Below are 14,681 nucleotides of genomic sequence, written 5' to 3'. Positions count from 1 at the left end.
ATTTGTATGTAAAACCTACCTATAATTCATATTATAGGAGCAAATTTATCATGGCTGGCGCTGGAGCAGGACTGGCCTCCGTATTCAGGGCCCCTGTTGGAGGACTTCTCTTTACAATTGAGGAGGTTGCCTTTTCTGGGGATATAAGACTGGCCTGGCAGACTTTCTTTTGTTGCATGATGGCTGCTTTAACTACAGACATTCTTACTTCCGCTTTTGAAGGCTACATCTACCAAGGACACTTTGGCATATTTCAAGCAGCTAAGAGCATTGTATTTTGGGTAAGGCAGTACCTTTTAAAAGACGTGGGACAGTACACAATAAACAATTAAATATTTTGTTTTAGTGGTAAAATATATAAAGAAATGTTTAATTACATATGCATGCATATGAGTATATACGTTGAATCTAGGCAGTGGGCAGATGAAATTGAGAATTAGGGGCTCACTTGTTGCTTTATTGAGTGGTGTTAAGACCCCTTAGGTTACCAGCAGCCCTCTTTGGATGTATTTTGGTGTGTGCATTTTCAGTGATGGGCTGAAAATTCTCTAGTTTTCAATCCAATTTTTATTTGTCACACCTGCACTACCAAGAAGGATGGAATTGACATTTTTAGAAACAAATTTCAAATTTAATATATTTTAGTGCTAAGACAAACTAAAGTTAACAAATTGACAGTTAGGTAAATGTTATATATGAGTTATTATCCACAGGCTGACTAGTACCAAGAGTCAGAAAGACCAATTAGAGCACCCAGCAACTTTAAAAGAGGAAAAGAAAGTTTACTTAAATATGAGGAGGAAGTTAAAGAGGAAAGATGGATTTAAAATTTTACTTCACCTTACAAACTGTTCATGATTTTCCACGTGTTCTTGCCTCTCCTCTTAAACCCAGACCTGTGCCTTTCAGCACTATCAGGGACATCAGAAATGCAAGGAAGGTGCTGGCTGAACATCCTCCTTTTTTCAACTATAAAGGCTTACATGTAGCAGTGTAATTTATTGAGGATTCTGTGTGAGCAAGGTTATATTATATTATATTATATGATATTATATTATATTATATTATATGCCACCAAAACAGCTCCGATCCACCGAGGCATTGACTCTGAAGGTGTCCTATGGTTTCTAACACCAAGACATTAGTATCATATCTTTTAGGTTTTCTAAGTTGTGGGATGGGGCCTCAGTGAACCGGACTTGTTTCTCCAGCACATCCCACAGATGGTCGATTGGATTGAGAAATGGGGAATTTGGAGGCCAAGTCAACACCTGGAACTCTTTGTCATGTTCCTTAAACCGTTCCTGAACAATTATTGCTGTATGGCAAGGCACATTATCCTGCTGAAAGAGACCACTTTAATCAGGGAATATTGTTTGCAAGAAAGTGGAGTATGTGGTCTGCAGCAACCTTTAGGTACATGATACATATCAAAGTGACATCCACATGAATTCCAGGACACAAGGTTTCCCAGCAGTATTTTGTGCAGAGCATCACACTGCTTCTGTTGGCTTACATTCTTCCTATAGTGCACCCTGCTGCCATCTCTTCCCCAGGTAAACAATATACATGTACCTGGCCATCAACATAATCTAAAAGAAACTGTAATTATTTAGCCCAGGCGCAGCTTTATCCATTGCTCTATGGACAGGGGTCATCAGTCTGACCATTCTGAAGGTGCAGCAAGATGTGTTAAACATTGCTCTGACACCTTTCTGTCATGGCAGCATTGAGTTTTTCAGCAGTTTGTGCTACAGTAGCTCTTCTCTGGAATTGTACCAGATGGGCTAGCCTTCGCTCCCCACGTGTATCAGTGAGCCTTGGGTGCCCATGGTTCTGTTCCTAGTTCACTGGCCCTTCTTTGGATCACTTTTGGTAGGTACTAACCACTGAATACCTAGAACATCCCACAAAACCTGTCATTTTAAAGATGCTCTGACCCAGTCGTCTAGCCATCTCAATTTGGCCCTTGTTAAAGTCACTCAGATCCTTATGCTTGCCCATTTTTCATGCTTCCAACGCATCACCTTTAAGAACTGACTTTTCACTTGGTGCCTAATATATCTCACCCCTTGACAAGTTTCACTCTAACAAGTCAATCAATGTTATTTACTTCACCTCTCAGTGGTTTTAATGTTGGGGCTGATTTTTGCATTATACGAGTGAAGTTCAAAAATAACTGTATTTATTAAGAATTTCAAAAACAAATTACATCACTTTTCTACATAGTCATCTTCGTTTGCAATGCAATTTTCCCAGCTTTGTACCGACATTTTAATGCCCAATTACTACTCCTCCCACCTTCGCTGTTTCCAACGTAAATATAAAAGTGTGGAAACTTTTTGAATATCCCTTATATTATCCATCCATCCATTATTCAACCTGCTATATCCTAGCTACAAGGTCACGGGGGTCTGCTGGAGCCAATCCCAGCCAACACAGGGCGCAAGGCAGGAAACAAACCCCGGGCAGGGTGCCAGCCCACCGCAGCCCTCATATTATATTATATTATATTATATTATATTATATTATATTATATTATATTATATTATATTATATTATATTATATTATATTATATTATATCATATTATATTATATTATATTATATTACTGATAGAGCATTATAAACATAGTAATTGTTTTTCATGAATTTTGTAATATTTGTTAAATTTAGAACTTCTGACTGTAGAGAATGTTGGTAGAGATACGCTGCGTACTTTAACAAAGTGCTGCCTTATCAGCAGGACTGCACCTGTTAAGAAACTTGTTGGAATGATAACAGCAGTTACGCTAGGTATACATTTTAAAAGTTTAGTTCTGAAACATCGCTTAATTTTGCAATATTTGAAAATGTGATTATTTAAAATGATTGATCAGTATACAGTATTTATCATAATGCTTTTACTTCTGTTTCTTAGGTAAACAATTTTGAAGATATGAGCATATTGGCCTTTATTCCAGCTGTCATCATAGGAATCATAGGAGGACTTCTTGGATCTGCATTTGTCTTCTTGAATATAAACCTAAATAAATTTCGTCGCAAAATGTTTGGGAAGATCAAAAATTTGTATATCAGAAAGTTTTGTCAGCTATTGGAAGTGCAGATAATTCTGGTAGGTCACGTTGATACAAGTGAATCTCTCCATGTTCTAATTCTACTCTTTCAGAAGCAGCATCATTGAAAGCCAGAATCATGTGAGTCAGCTTTGGAGTAAAGACAGTTTTTTTTTTTTTTTTGCAAGATCTACTCATACTTAAAACAACAGTCACTTATTGGGGCCAGTTTAGAGCTGGCAATATACCTAACATTCACACCTTTGGAAACCATCAAAAAACCCACAGCAGAACGTGTAATCTTCACACAGACAGCGGCTGCAATAGAAGCTGGACCCAGGCCTTTGGAGCTTGAAAATAGCAGTGCTAAACATTTATATAAACATTAATTTGCTTAGCAGATGCTTTTATCCAAAAATGCTTACAAAAGAGATCAACACAATCGAGTAAACGTCAGTCTGATAGATTTCTAGGTTACAAAACTCAGTAACAGTTAGAGAGAAATTCACCAAATAAGAGAGTGTTCAAACACTTCTTAAACACATCGACTGAGTCAGAATTTCGATTGGAGGAAGGCAGTTCATTCCACCAGCCAGGAGCTGCACATGAAAAGAGTCTAAAATGAGATTTGATATCACGTGGTGAAAGTAGCACCGGGTGCCATTAATCTTCATTAGTAAGAACAATTTAATTCTTTTAAATGTAAAGTTTGCCAAATGACATGTTTAGAATTATAAATAATCCATATATAAATACATTTTTTCATTAACCTAGTGTTGGTCATTCCATTCATTTTTATGTACATATAAAATTGGGTTTATTACATAACTTTATATGTTTCCTCTGCCATCTATCAACAAGAAAAAAATAAGTTTGCTTTTTTTGTAAACTGGTGTTGTACTGCATTTCATGTTCAGCTTTAGAAATGTACAGTCATACACAGTATGTTCTGTTTTGGCTTATTTTTTGACTGTCCTCAATTTCCTTAACTGCATGCTAAAGAAATGACATGTGTGTTTTAAAAACTCACAGCACCCTTTTCTGCTATTTCTCCCTAAACTACTTTAATGAAAACGACAATACACAAAAATACATTGAATGAAATATTGATTTTTAACAATTACTGAAATTCCTAATTTCAACAGATATTGATAACTGTGACTGATTTGCCCTATTATAACCACCAGGTTAAATCTAATCTGTTTTGTGCTGAATGCATGGCGTACTTTCAATTAATATCAGTTTCAGTTTGACTGATGTGTTTCATGCTTGTGCCAACTAAAACTGATTACTGATTTGAAACAGACAATACTTCAGAAAGCTTGCAATTGCCCTTGAATGACATCTTTGTTTAAATTAGGACGTGTTTGTAATTTAATATGATGAATATTTACCACACAATAAACCTGTAATGCCAGCTTTGACAAACACCCAAACCATTATAACTTATTTTTATAAATTCTGTTGTCTTTGTTGTGGGTAGCACTGGTGCCTCACAACTCCAGTATCTGAGTTCAGATCCCAGCTCGGTCACTGGATGGATGGATGGATGGATGGATGGATGGATGGATGGATAGATAGATAGATAGATAGATAGATAGATAGATAGATAGATAGATAGATAGATAGATAGATAGATAGATAGATAGATAGATAGATAGATAGATAGATAGATACTTTATTAATCCCAAGGGGAAATTCACTGTGTGTGCATCTTCCTTCTTTGTCCAAGTGGGTTGATCTGTGGGTCCTCCAGTGGTTCTTCCACATCCCAGTGGTGTGCAAGTTAGATTAAATTGTCTCAGTATAAGTGTGCCCTGTGATGGACTGGTGCTTCAGCCAGGACTGATTCTGCTAGAATAAGCACCAGGATGAAAATAAATGTATGTTGCTTTTCTTCTAGACAAATCCAGTGATTTTTGTGTACTCCTCCAATGGTTTCAAATGTGTTTTCAGATTTTTAAAATGTTTAATAAAGTAGTTTTTCTGCAGTTAATAATGTAGTTACGTTTTTTTTTTCTTTAGCTGCTGACACTTACTGTTACAATCTATGTGCCAAGTTTCTTTCCGTGCACTTCAGCTGACAATTATGAATTACCTACGTAAGTTTTCTGTTTAATTTGTTTATTTGTTATCTTTATTAAAATTCCAAGAAAAATACATTCCAATGTCATATTTTTGATTTTTGTTTTTGAATTATACTGAACATATTGAAGCTTACAAATGCATCAGAGCATTTATAAAAAAGCTATTTCTTTTGTCATTATTGCTTGCACTGATTATAATAATGCTTACTGTATTCTGATTTTATTTCAGTTTAATAAATGAGTCCATGCAGTTGAACACATCTGATGTGATTATAAACAAGAATGCATTTTACCTATTCAATTGTCCAAAAGGGCTTTCTTGGAAAGGACCAAATGAAGAAATATTTTCTAACAGAACTATAAATCAAGGTAAAATACAATATATATGATTCTTAATAAAACTACAATATATATGATTCCCAATATAAATCAAAGTTTCTATGAATAGTAGAAGAAAGTTAACTGTAACAAAGATCATATAGGGAAATGGGGAGAACATGTTAGTTCAGTATTAAAGATACTCTAAATGTTATGTACACTGGACCATCAAAGATCATCTTATTCAGAAAAATTCAGATGATTGGCTGTGTTGCTGTGTAGTTGTACATACTGAACTGTATATATTCAATCATTTTGTAAACCTCTTCTCTAAGACACTGAACTGTAGTTCATAAGGTAGGCAATTCCGCACCACTGATTCACTATGCAACCTGGAGCAAGTCAGTTAACCTCCTGTCAGGGCTCCAGATTTTAAAATATATACAGTGTGAATAAATTCAGCCTCAGACACACAAAAAGGTTTGGGACAGCTGACAATATATTATACCTGGCTGCAAAGATTTAAATTAGCACTGAAGTGCACAGGTTGAGTTCTCAAGTTGAACTGATTTTTTAAGACAAAATGGCATCTTTATAGACCAGATCCCAGAAGTGATGTCATCTTGGATGAGTGATGTTTCAAGTTGGTGCCAGAACTGGAAGTGGCATCTTTTGTGGTGTTGAAACAGGAAGTGATGTTTTTGGGGCCACCAGAAGTGATGTCTTTGAAGAAAAAATAGGCAGGTTTTCTCATATTTGGTCTGCAGAGAGAACAGAGGAAGGTTTAGCACACCCCACCATCCCCTGGCCTGGCATGGAATTGCCTCCTTTCAGTCCACTCAGCTTCCGCCTATTTGCACATGTGTGACAACAGTATAGAAACTGCATATATTTTAAAATCTTCATGCAGCTTGTAATCTGTACAAAGACTTGAACAATATATAAACTAAATCACAAGCTCCTTATTTATAGATGCTAAAAATTATTACTTAGTACCTATTTTTTAAAAAGCATGTTTTTTTAAATGCTGCAAGAAAAAGAAAAAGAATGTACCTTAGTAAAGTGAAAATTTAAAAATATACTTTGCTATAATTAAGCTATTAAAATAAAAATAAATATGAAAACATCTGTCCAAATGATAGAGTGCTGATGTGGTTAACTGTGCATAACAACACACACAGATTTAAATAAAATCTTGAGCATTAGAAATTTAATTTTAAATTATTACAATAAAGTATACAACCAATAATGGATTCTGAAAAGCCTAGGGCCAATTTATTTACCAATGAAACTTTCACATTAAAAGTTTACATTAGATAACATCACATTCCAGGCCTGGGTTGTGGGGCAGCTCCAGTCTGTCCTAGCAGCCATTGAGCACAGGGCAGGAACAACACTGATACATGGCACCAGTCTACCACATGGTGACCACACACACACACACACACACGCACACGCACGCAAATGCATGGTAGGGCATATTTTGCATAGCTTTGGACTATAGGAGGAAACTCACTCGGATACTGAGAGAACATGTAAATTCCATGCGTGGAACACTCAGAATGTGGTTTGCACCACCATGCTGCCCCATTCACAAACCCCATTAATCCATTTCAGGGTCATAGATGGCAAGAGTCTATGGCTGAATAGGATGGCAGTCTGCGACACAGCACACTCATGCACAGACGTAATCAACCACATTCTCAGAGGACCAATCAGAAGTTCACCCAACAAGCATGTGTTTGGGGTGTTGGAGAAACATAAAGTGATGAAGTCTGGGATTCAAGCCTTATATTTTAGGGCTGTAAACATCACAACAGTGTTGACGAGAAAAAGCCATTCAGTCCAACAATGCTTGATGACCAAAAACCATTGTTAACCACTTGTCTACCATTTCATCCACTTTTCATTAAAATTAATATTACTGGTATTGAAGCTGTTAATTAGTCATTTAATTTATTTAGTTTTATTTATCAGTTGTTCTTATGAATTTTTGTGTAATCTCTAAAATATTTTTTTGTTTTCATTTATTCATAGTTGCAACCCTTCTGGTGGAAAATGGCAGAAATGGCATTACTTACCTGTTTAACAGAGATTTTCCTGAGCTCTTTGGCTACCCAGCTCTCTTCATTGGACTAGCTTCCTATTTCTTCTTCTCTTGTTGGGCAGCTGGCTCTGCTTTAGCAGGTGGTCTTGTAGTACCCATGTTGTAAGTATAAAATCACGTCCTTTGTTCATGGTGCATTTTAATTTATATTTCATACCTCTTGTAGTCTCAAACAGAAATTTTCTACAAAAGATGGACTTTAAAGAAACTAAAGTGTATTACTTCTTTGATTGTGAAACTTTTTGTTTATAACATAACTTTGGTTGGATTTTGTTTAAACTTTTAACTGCATGCTAAAGAAATGACATGTGTGGTGATAGTTTTTAAAAAAGTCACAGCACCCTGCTCTGCTATTTTTTGCTGTGAGGTAACTAATAAAATTAAGTCAACATCCATCCATTATCCAACCCGCTATATCCTAACTACAGGGTCACGGGAGTCTGCTGGAGCCATTTCTAGCCAACACAGGGCACACACTAGGGACAATTTAGGATCACCAATGCACCTAACCTGCATGTCTTTGGACTGTGGGAGGAAACCCACACAGACACGGGGAGAACATGCAGACTCGACGCAGGGAGGACCCGGAAGCGAACCCAGGTCTCCTAACTGCGAGGCAGCAGCGCAACCCACTGTGCCACTGTGCCGCCCATATTAAGTCAACATTCCATGCTAAACTGAAATTTGAACCTTCCTTTCCAAATTAAACAAATGAAAATAATGGAAAAAAAAGCCACACAAAAAAAGAAACAACTGTGAACATTAACAGTCCTTCAGTTACTTTTGCATCACCTCTTATAGCAACTATGGAGCCTCTGAAGCTGTAGATGCAGGATGTTATCTCACTCCTGCTTAAGGGCCTAATGAAGTTGTGAGTCATTGGCAGGTGGAAGGTCCCGTCTCTGGAGTTTTTGTTCCAAATCTCCCCCCTCTCCAGCATCTCCTCAACCTGCTCCCTACTCTTGTTACAGATAACGATGTCATCTTCAAACATCATAGTCCAAGGGGACTACTGTCTAATCTCATCTGTCAACCTGTCCATCACCACTGCAAATAAGAAAGGCATCCCACCTCCATCTTGAATGCATCTGTCACTTCTACTGCAGACCTCACCACTGTCACATTTCCCTCGTATATATCCTGAACTCTTACATACTTCTCTGCCACTCCTGGCTTCCTTCTCACTAGGCATCCTGTTATATGCTTTCTCACAAAGACACAATGCATCTCCTTTATATTTCTCCATCAACACCTTCAGAGCGAACATTGCATTTATAGTGCTCTTTACTGGCCTGAAACCATACTTCTGCTCACTACTCATCACCTCCCTTCTTAACTTAGCTTACGCTAGTATTTCCCATAACTTCATGCTGTGGCTATTCAATTTTATCCCTTGTTGTTGTTACTAAAGCTCTGCACCCTTATTCTTAAAAACTGGTACTAGTACACTGCTTCTCCACTCCTCAGACATCCTCTCACTTTCCAAGATTGCATTAAACAATCTGGCTAAAAACTCCACTGCCATCTCTCCTAAACACCTCCATGATTCCACAGTTTTGTCATCTGGACCAACAGACTTTCCATTCTTCATCCTTTTCATAGCTGTCCTTACTTCCTCCTTGCTAATCCGTTGCACTTCCTGATTGATTATCTCCACATCATCCAACCTTCTCTCTGGCTCATTCTTTTCATTCATCAACCTCTCAAAGTATTCATTCCATCTATTCAACACACTCTCCTCACTTTTCAGTATGTTTCCATCATTATCATTTATCACCCTAACCTGCTGCTCCTCTTTTCAAGCTCTATCCCTCTGCCTAGCAAACTGGTACAGGTCCTTTTGTCCCTACATAGTACCCAATCGTCTTTAATTTCCAGCTTCATAATCATCACTCTGTCTGACACTCTTTCACCTCCAAAGCACTCTAGCCATACTAATCCTTCAGCATAACCCTTACCCCATTTCTACTCTTATCTACACCATGGTAGAATAATGTGAACCTGCATCCGATAAACCCGGCCTTCGTTTCCTTCCATCTAGTCTCTTGCACGCACAATGTATCAACTTTCCTCATGTTTATCATATCAGCTAACTCTCTCCATTTACCAGTCATACTGCCAGTATTCAAAGTTCCTACACTCACTTCCACTTTCCTACCCTTCCTCTTTTCCTCCTACTTTTGGACACACCTTCCCCCTTTTCTTTTCCTTTAGCCAACAGTAGCTCACTTTCCCCCAGTACCCTGTTGGCTAACATTACTGGTGCCTCGACCAATCCTGTAGGGGAATCTGTATTGTTGTCCGCATATTGATCTGGCAAAATTTTAAACCTGATGCCTTTCCTGACTTAAACCTCCCCATTTATCCAGGCTTGGGTCTGGTACAAAAAAACACGCTGGCTTGTGCATCCCCCTGTGGTTGGGGGGGGGAGGGGGGCGTGGGGGGGGGACTAAAACTGTATCAGAATGTACCAAAATCTAATTTGGAAAACAATTCATCCCACCATAATCCTTTGCTTTTTTCTATTTTCTGCCAATTTTGTACCCACCTACGGTGTACCCATCTACTGTACATCTACAGTGCACCTTTAACTCCCATTTCTCATCTGCGACCTTAACAAGGGTTTTTGAAAATCAAGAAAAATAATATAATATGTTAACTTACCTGTAACATATTTAAGGCTAAATGTCCTTAACTTGCTTATTAACTTTTTATTGATAAATACTACAGCAATATTGCTTCTATCATTTAGCAATGTTAAAGTTTGCAATTTTTTTTTTGTCATAGATACACTGGAGCACTTTATGGAAGAATTGTTGGGTTGTCAACGATTTCTATTTTTGGAATACCAACAGATAGATATGGAGCTTGGATTAATCCTGGGTTGTTTGCAACAATTGGAGCAGCATCATACATGAGTGGTGTGACGCGCATCACAATTTCACTCACTGTTCTAATGGTAATGTTGTATGGCACCTGCTTTGCCTCATACACACAGATCTTTTTTATTGCCATAAAATAAGAAGTGATAGCAATAATAATGCTCATTAACATAAATGTCTAACTTGCAGAACCTGAATGCAGAAATCTAAGTTAATGTTGCCTTAATAAATAATTAAAAGAATACAACACACAACTTTCAATTTTCCTGGGAATAAGGGTCTTCTTAAATATAATGCATATGCAATAGTGGATAGACCTGGATCTGGAAGAGAATCGTACCATATTAGCCATTGTGGATACAATGAGAAGTCAAGCAAAATGACAACGTTTATTGGCTAACTAAAAAGATTGCAATATGCGAGCTTTCAAGGCCTGAAGAATGGGCCTGAGTTGCCTTAAGAGCTCCGATATTGAAAACTTTATAGTTAGCCAATAAAAGGTGTAATTTTGCTTGACTTCTCATACTGTTAGCAGTAGAGTGTTGTACCATGTTAGCCATAGATTGATACAGGAGAAAGTAGGGTGAAATGACACCTTTTATTGGCTAACTAAATAGATTACAAATGCAAGCTTTCGAGGCAGCTAAGGCCCCTTCATCAGGCAAGGTGTAACAAAGAAACTGAAAAATACTCTAGCTTATATTGGGACAAAGTGATTTTTTTCTTTCATCTTAACAACCTTTTTGTTCAAATGTTAGCAAAATTAATAAACCTTAGATGAATTAACCCTGAAAGAAGAGAACAATGAACTAATAAAATATAGAGATAAGATAACCATCACTAGAGAAATCCGAAACTCTATATGTGGCTCAGCAGCACATCTCCCTACCAACAGAACAGGTGTGGCACCTGTGCACATATCTACACGACAGATCAGGTAGTTATACCACATTGCCAGCAGGAGCATAAAATAAAGGGTTCATTCACATGCAAATCTGCTAATGTGGTCTACCTAATCAGGTGCATAAGGTGCCCCAACACTGGACTGTATGTGGAGGAAACTGGTCAGACACTGGGCCAGCGAATGAACTCACATAGATTTCATATCAATCAGAACAGTGTTAATCTTCCTGTGCCAGAACACTTTAACAGTAATGGCCACAGCATAAAAGATCTGAGGGTCACTGTGCTTATGGGTAATTTCAAGACCCAACAGGAGTGGAGAGAATGGGAATACAAACGTATGCTTAAATTCAATACTCTACAAAATGGTCTGAATAGAGACAAGAGTTTTATGACCAGATATGTGCACTAACAGCTGACTACATCAGAGGCCTATCTTACAGACAACGCACTTCAAAAAAAAACCTTACAGGACTTTCTCTAGTGATGGTTATCTTATCTCTATGTTTTATTAGTTCATTGTTCTCTTCTTTCAGGGTTAATTCATCTAAGGTTTATTAATTTTGCTAACATTTGAACAAAAAGGTTGTTGAGGTGAAAGAAAAAAAAAATCACTTTGCTGTCCCAATATAAGCTAGAGTATCTCTCCACTCTAATTAGCTAGAGTTTCTTTGTTACACCTGTCCTGATGAAGGGGCCTTAGCTGCCTCAAAAGCTTGCATTTGTAATCTATTTATTTAGCCAATAAAGGTGTCATTTCACCCTACTTCCTTCTCATACTGTTAGTGAAACAGCCTAAGATAAAGTGTAGTCTTTTGCAAATATTTACCTACTGTTACTGCTCATTACCATTATTGTCACTCTTTGTGAAGGACTTCTGCAAATGTTTACTCATGTTAATGTACTTTGGATTTATTGTCACTTTTGTGAAGGATGGATAAAAATTTACTGTATCTATAAAATTCAGTAATAATAAACAAATTAGATGGGTGGTGTGCCCACTGATGCCACTAGACTGAAATGATAAATTCATACTTTGAATGCAGGCTTTGCAAGGCAAATATTACAGTCATCTAGAAGTTTACAACTAAAACAAATATGATAAGCAATGACATATCCATCATGTAAATGTATTTGTATATATAAGTTTTGTGTGTTTATATAGAGTCTGTATCCCTAACCCAGATAAAGGTGCCTATAAATCCAGAAGTTTGGAAATAGTAAAGATCATATTCAGGAAATAAAAGGGATCCAAAAACAACAACAAAAAAAAGATAAAACTAACCATAACTGCTCCACTAGTCCTCCTGCTACAGGTTTAAGTCCATCTCTGTCTTGTCCAAAATCACTGTGATACAAGCACAATTACTACAATCTTTCTTCTGCTGTTTCTCCAATTTCCCTCCCACCCAAGCCTTTGCCCCCAAATGCCTTTTCATAAGAACATAAGACATTTGAAGAACAACAGACTATTTACTCCATCAAGCTCATTTTTTAGCTAATAGCTGAGCTGTCTCTATATCTCCATCCCATCCCATATGTCTCTCATTTTCTATTATCTTTCTCTTATTTCGTTGTCTGTGGAGTAATTATACTGTATCTTGGGCTCCTTTCCAAAATATATGTCAATTTATCCACACTAGTACTTGGAATACCTGTGCAGTAACGTAACATGTTCAAACTCATTCAGTGTAATTTAGGTTCATGGGAGGCTGGAGGCAATTCTGACAGCATCTGTGCTACTCAGGAACCAGTAATGGACAAGGTGCCATTATGATCCAATCATGCACATTTCTACACTCAAACTCACACCAGGCCAATTTAGAATCACCAATTAACATATCCATCCATCCATCCATCCATCCATTTTCCAACCCGCTGAATCCGAACACAGGGTCACGGGGTCTGCTGGAGCCAATCCCAGCCAACACAGGGCGCAAGATCTTGCATGTTTATTATGCAGAATGGAAACCACATTACCTGGGGAAAAGTCTTCTCATTCACAAGGTGAATATGAGAATTGCTTACAGACAGCAACCAGGCACAGAAAACAAATGCAGGATGATCAGTCCTTGAGGAAGCACTGCTAACTAACCACTACACCTCCATGCTGCTTACAGATATACATTGTGACAGATAGGGGGCGCTCTCGCTCCCTTGAACCCTCAGACACCACGCCAGACACCAGGTAAAACTCCAATAGTTGACTTTATTATTAATAAACAGTGCACAAAGCACCCTCCTCTCCACAATATTCATAAATAATAAACAATACACTAATCAATAACACTCCACCACTTCCAGACGCGTTGCCACCCTTCCACCCAGCTCAGCTTAACATCTGGGATCTCCCACAGTCCTTTTATAGTCCTTGACCCGGAAGTGCTTCTGATCCCTCAGTCCATGTGATTATTCAGCACTTCTGGGTCAGGTGAAAACTCCTCTTCTTCATCAGCCCGGAAGCACTTTATTTCTTCCAACCATGTGACTGGGATTTACTTCCGGACTGTATGGAAAATAAACGTCTCTGTGTCTCCCTGCAGCGTCCCCTTGCGGGGCTGTGTATTAAAACTCCATAGTCCATGATGCCCTGCTTGAATTCGGGGCATCTCCACGTTGCAAGGAGGGCTCTATCTAGCAGCCTGGGGGTATTGGCCAGGATAAATGGCCGGCCATATCCCACAGCATGTACACGGGGAAGGAACAGACCCAGGTTAAAAGACTGCCTGTCCAATAGAGGACAGGGCACGGTCTCAGGTTGGGAGCAAAGATTGCTTGACCATTTACTGTAAGGCCACCTACTCTGGGGCAAGACCCAAAGTGGCCACTTAGGTGGCAAGTGGATGACCCACTTCTCCTATAAGACAAGGGTCTTTATAGTTAGACACCTTTTTTTGTTTACCTACTGTTTTTAGCTACAATGCTGCATAGTTTTAACTTTAATGTATTGTGTTAAGTTATTTAATACATTCCATCCATCCATTATCCAACCCACTATATCCTAACTACAGCGTCATGGGGGTCTGCTGGAGCCAATCCCAGCCAACACAGGGCGCAAGGCAGGAAACAAACCCTGGGCAGGGCACCAGCCCACTTCAGTTATTTAATATATTCCCTTGACAAACCAGACATGGAACCTTCTTTAAGCAGAGTTGAATCTCTTTTATTGCCAAAAGAGTTCAGTAGCCATTTTATGTCTTAATTGGATTGTTTTCCATTCTGGGATGCCTTTAGCTGCTTCTTAAGCAGATTTCAGTCTCTTTCAGTGAAGTATGGCATACTGCCATTTTTTTCAGATGTACACTGCTGAGGTGTGTCCAAGATGATGC

At 38.2% G+C, this 14,681-nt stretch overlaps 1 protein-coding gene across 1 annotated transcript in view; it reads left to right on the top strand.

Annotated features, from left to right (window-relative positions):
- Positions 1-14,681, top strand: part of LOC114651929 (chloride channel protein C-like) — a 58,150-nt gene that overhangs the window by 31,058 nt on the left and 12,411 nt on the right. Inside the window, exons 6-11 of the mRNA XM_028802031.2 lie at positions 38-281; positions 2,920-3,114; positions 5,081-5,157; positions 5,372-5,511; positions 7,498-7,669; positions 10,355-10,526. Of these exons, the coding sequence (XP_028657864.1) occupies positions 38-281; positions 2,920-3,114; positions 5,081-5,157; positions 5,372-5,511; positions 7,498-7,669; positions 10,355-10,526 (1,000 nt within the window). The remainder of the gene's footprint in view (positions 1-37; positions 282-2,919; positions 3,115-5,080; positions 5,158-5,371; positions 5,512-7,497; positions 7,670-10,354; positions 10,527-14,681) is intronic.

This window comes from Erpetoichthys calabaricus, chromosome 1, assembly GCF_900747795.2.
Source record: "Erpetoichthys calabaricus chromosome 1, fErpCal1.3, whole genome shotgun sequence".
NCBI classification, from domain to species: domain Eukaryota; kingdom Metazoa; phylum Chordata; class Cladistia; order Polypteriformes; family Polypteridae; genus Erpetoichthys; species Erpetoichthys calabaricus.
The sequence above is the reverse complement of the archived record's forward strand: the minus strand, read 5'-3'. Positions and strand labels throughout refer to the sequence as shown.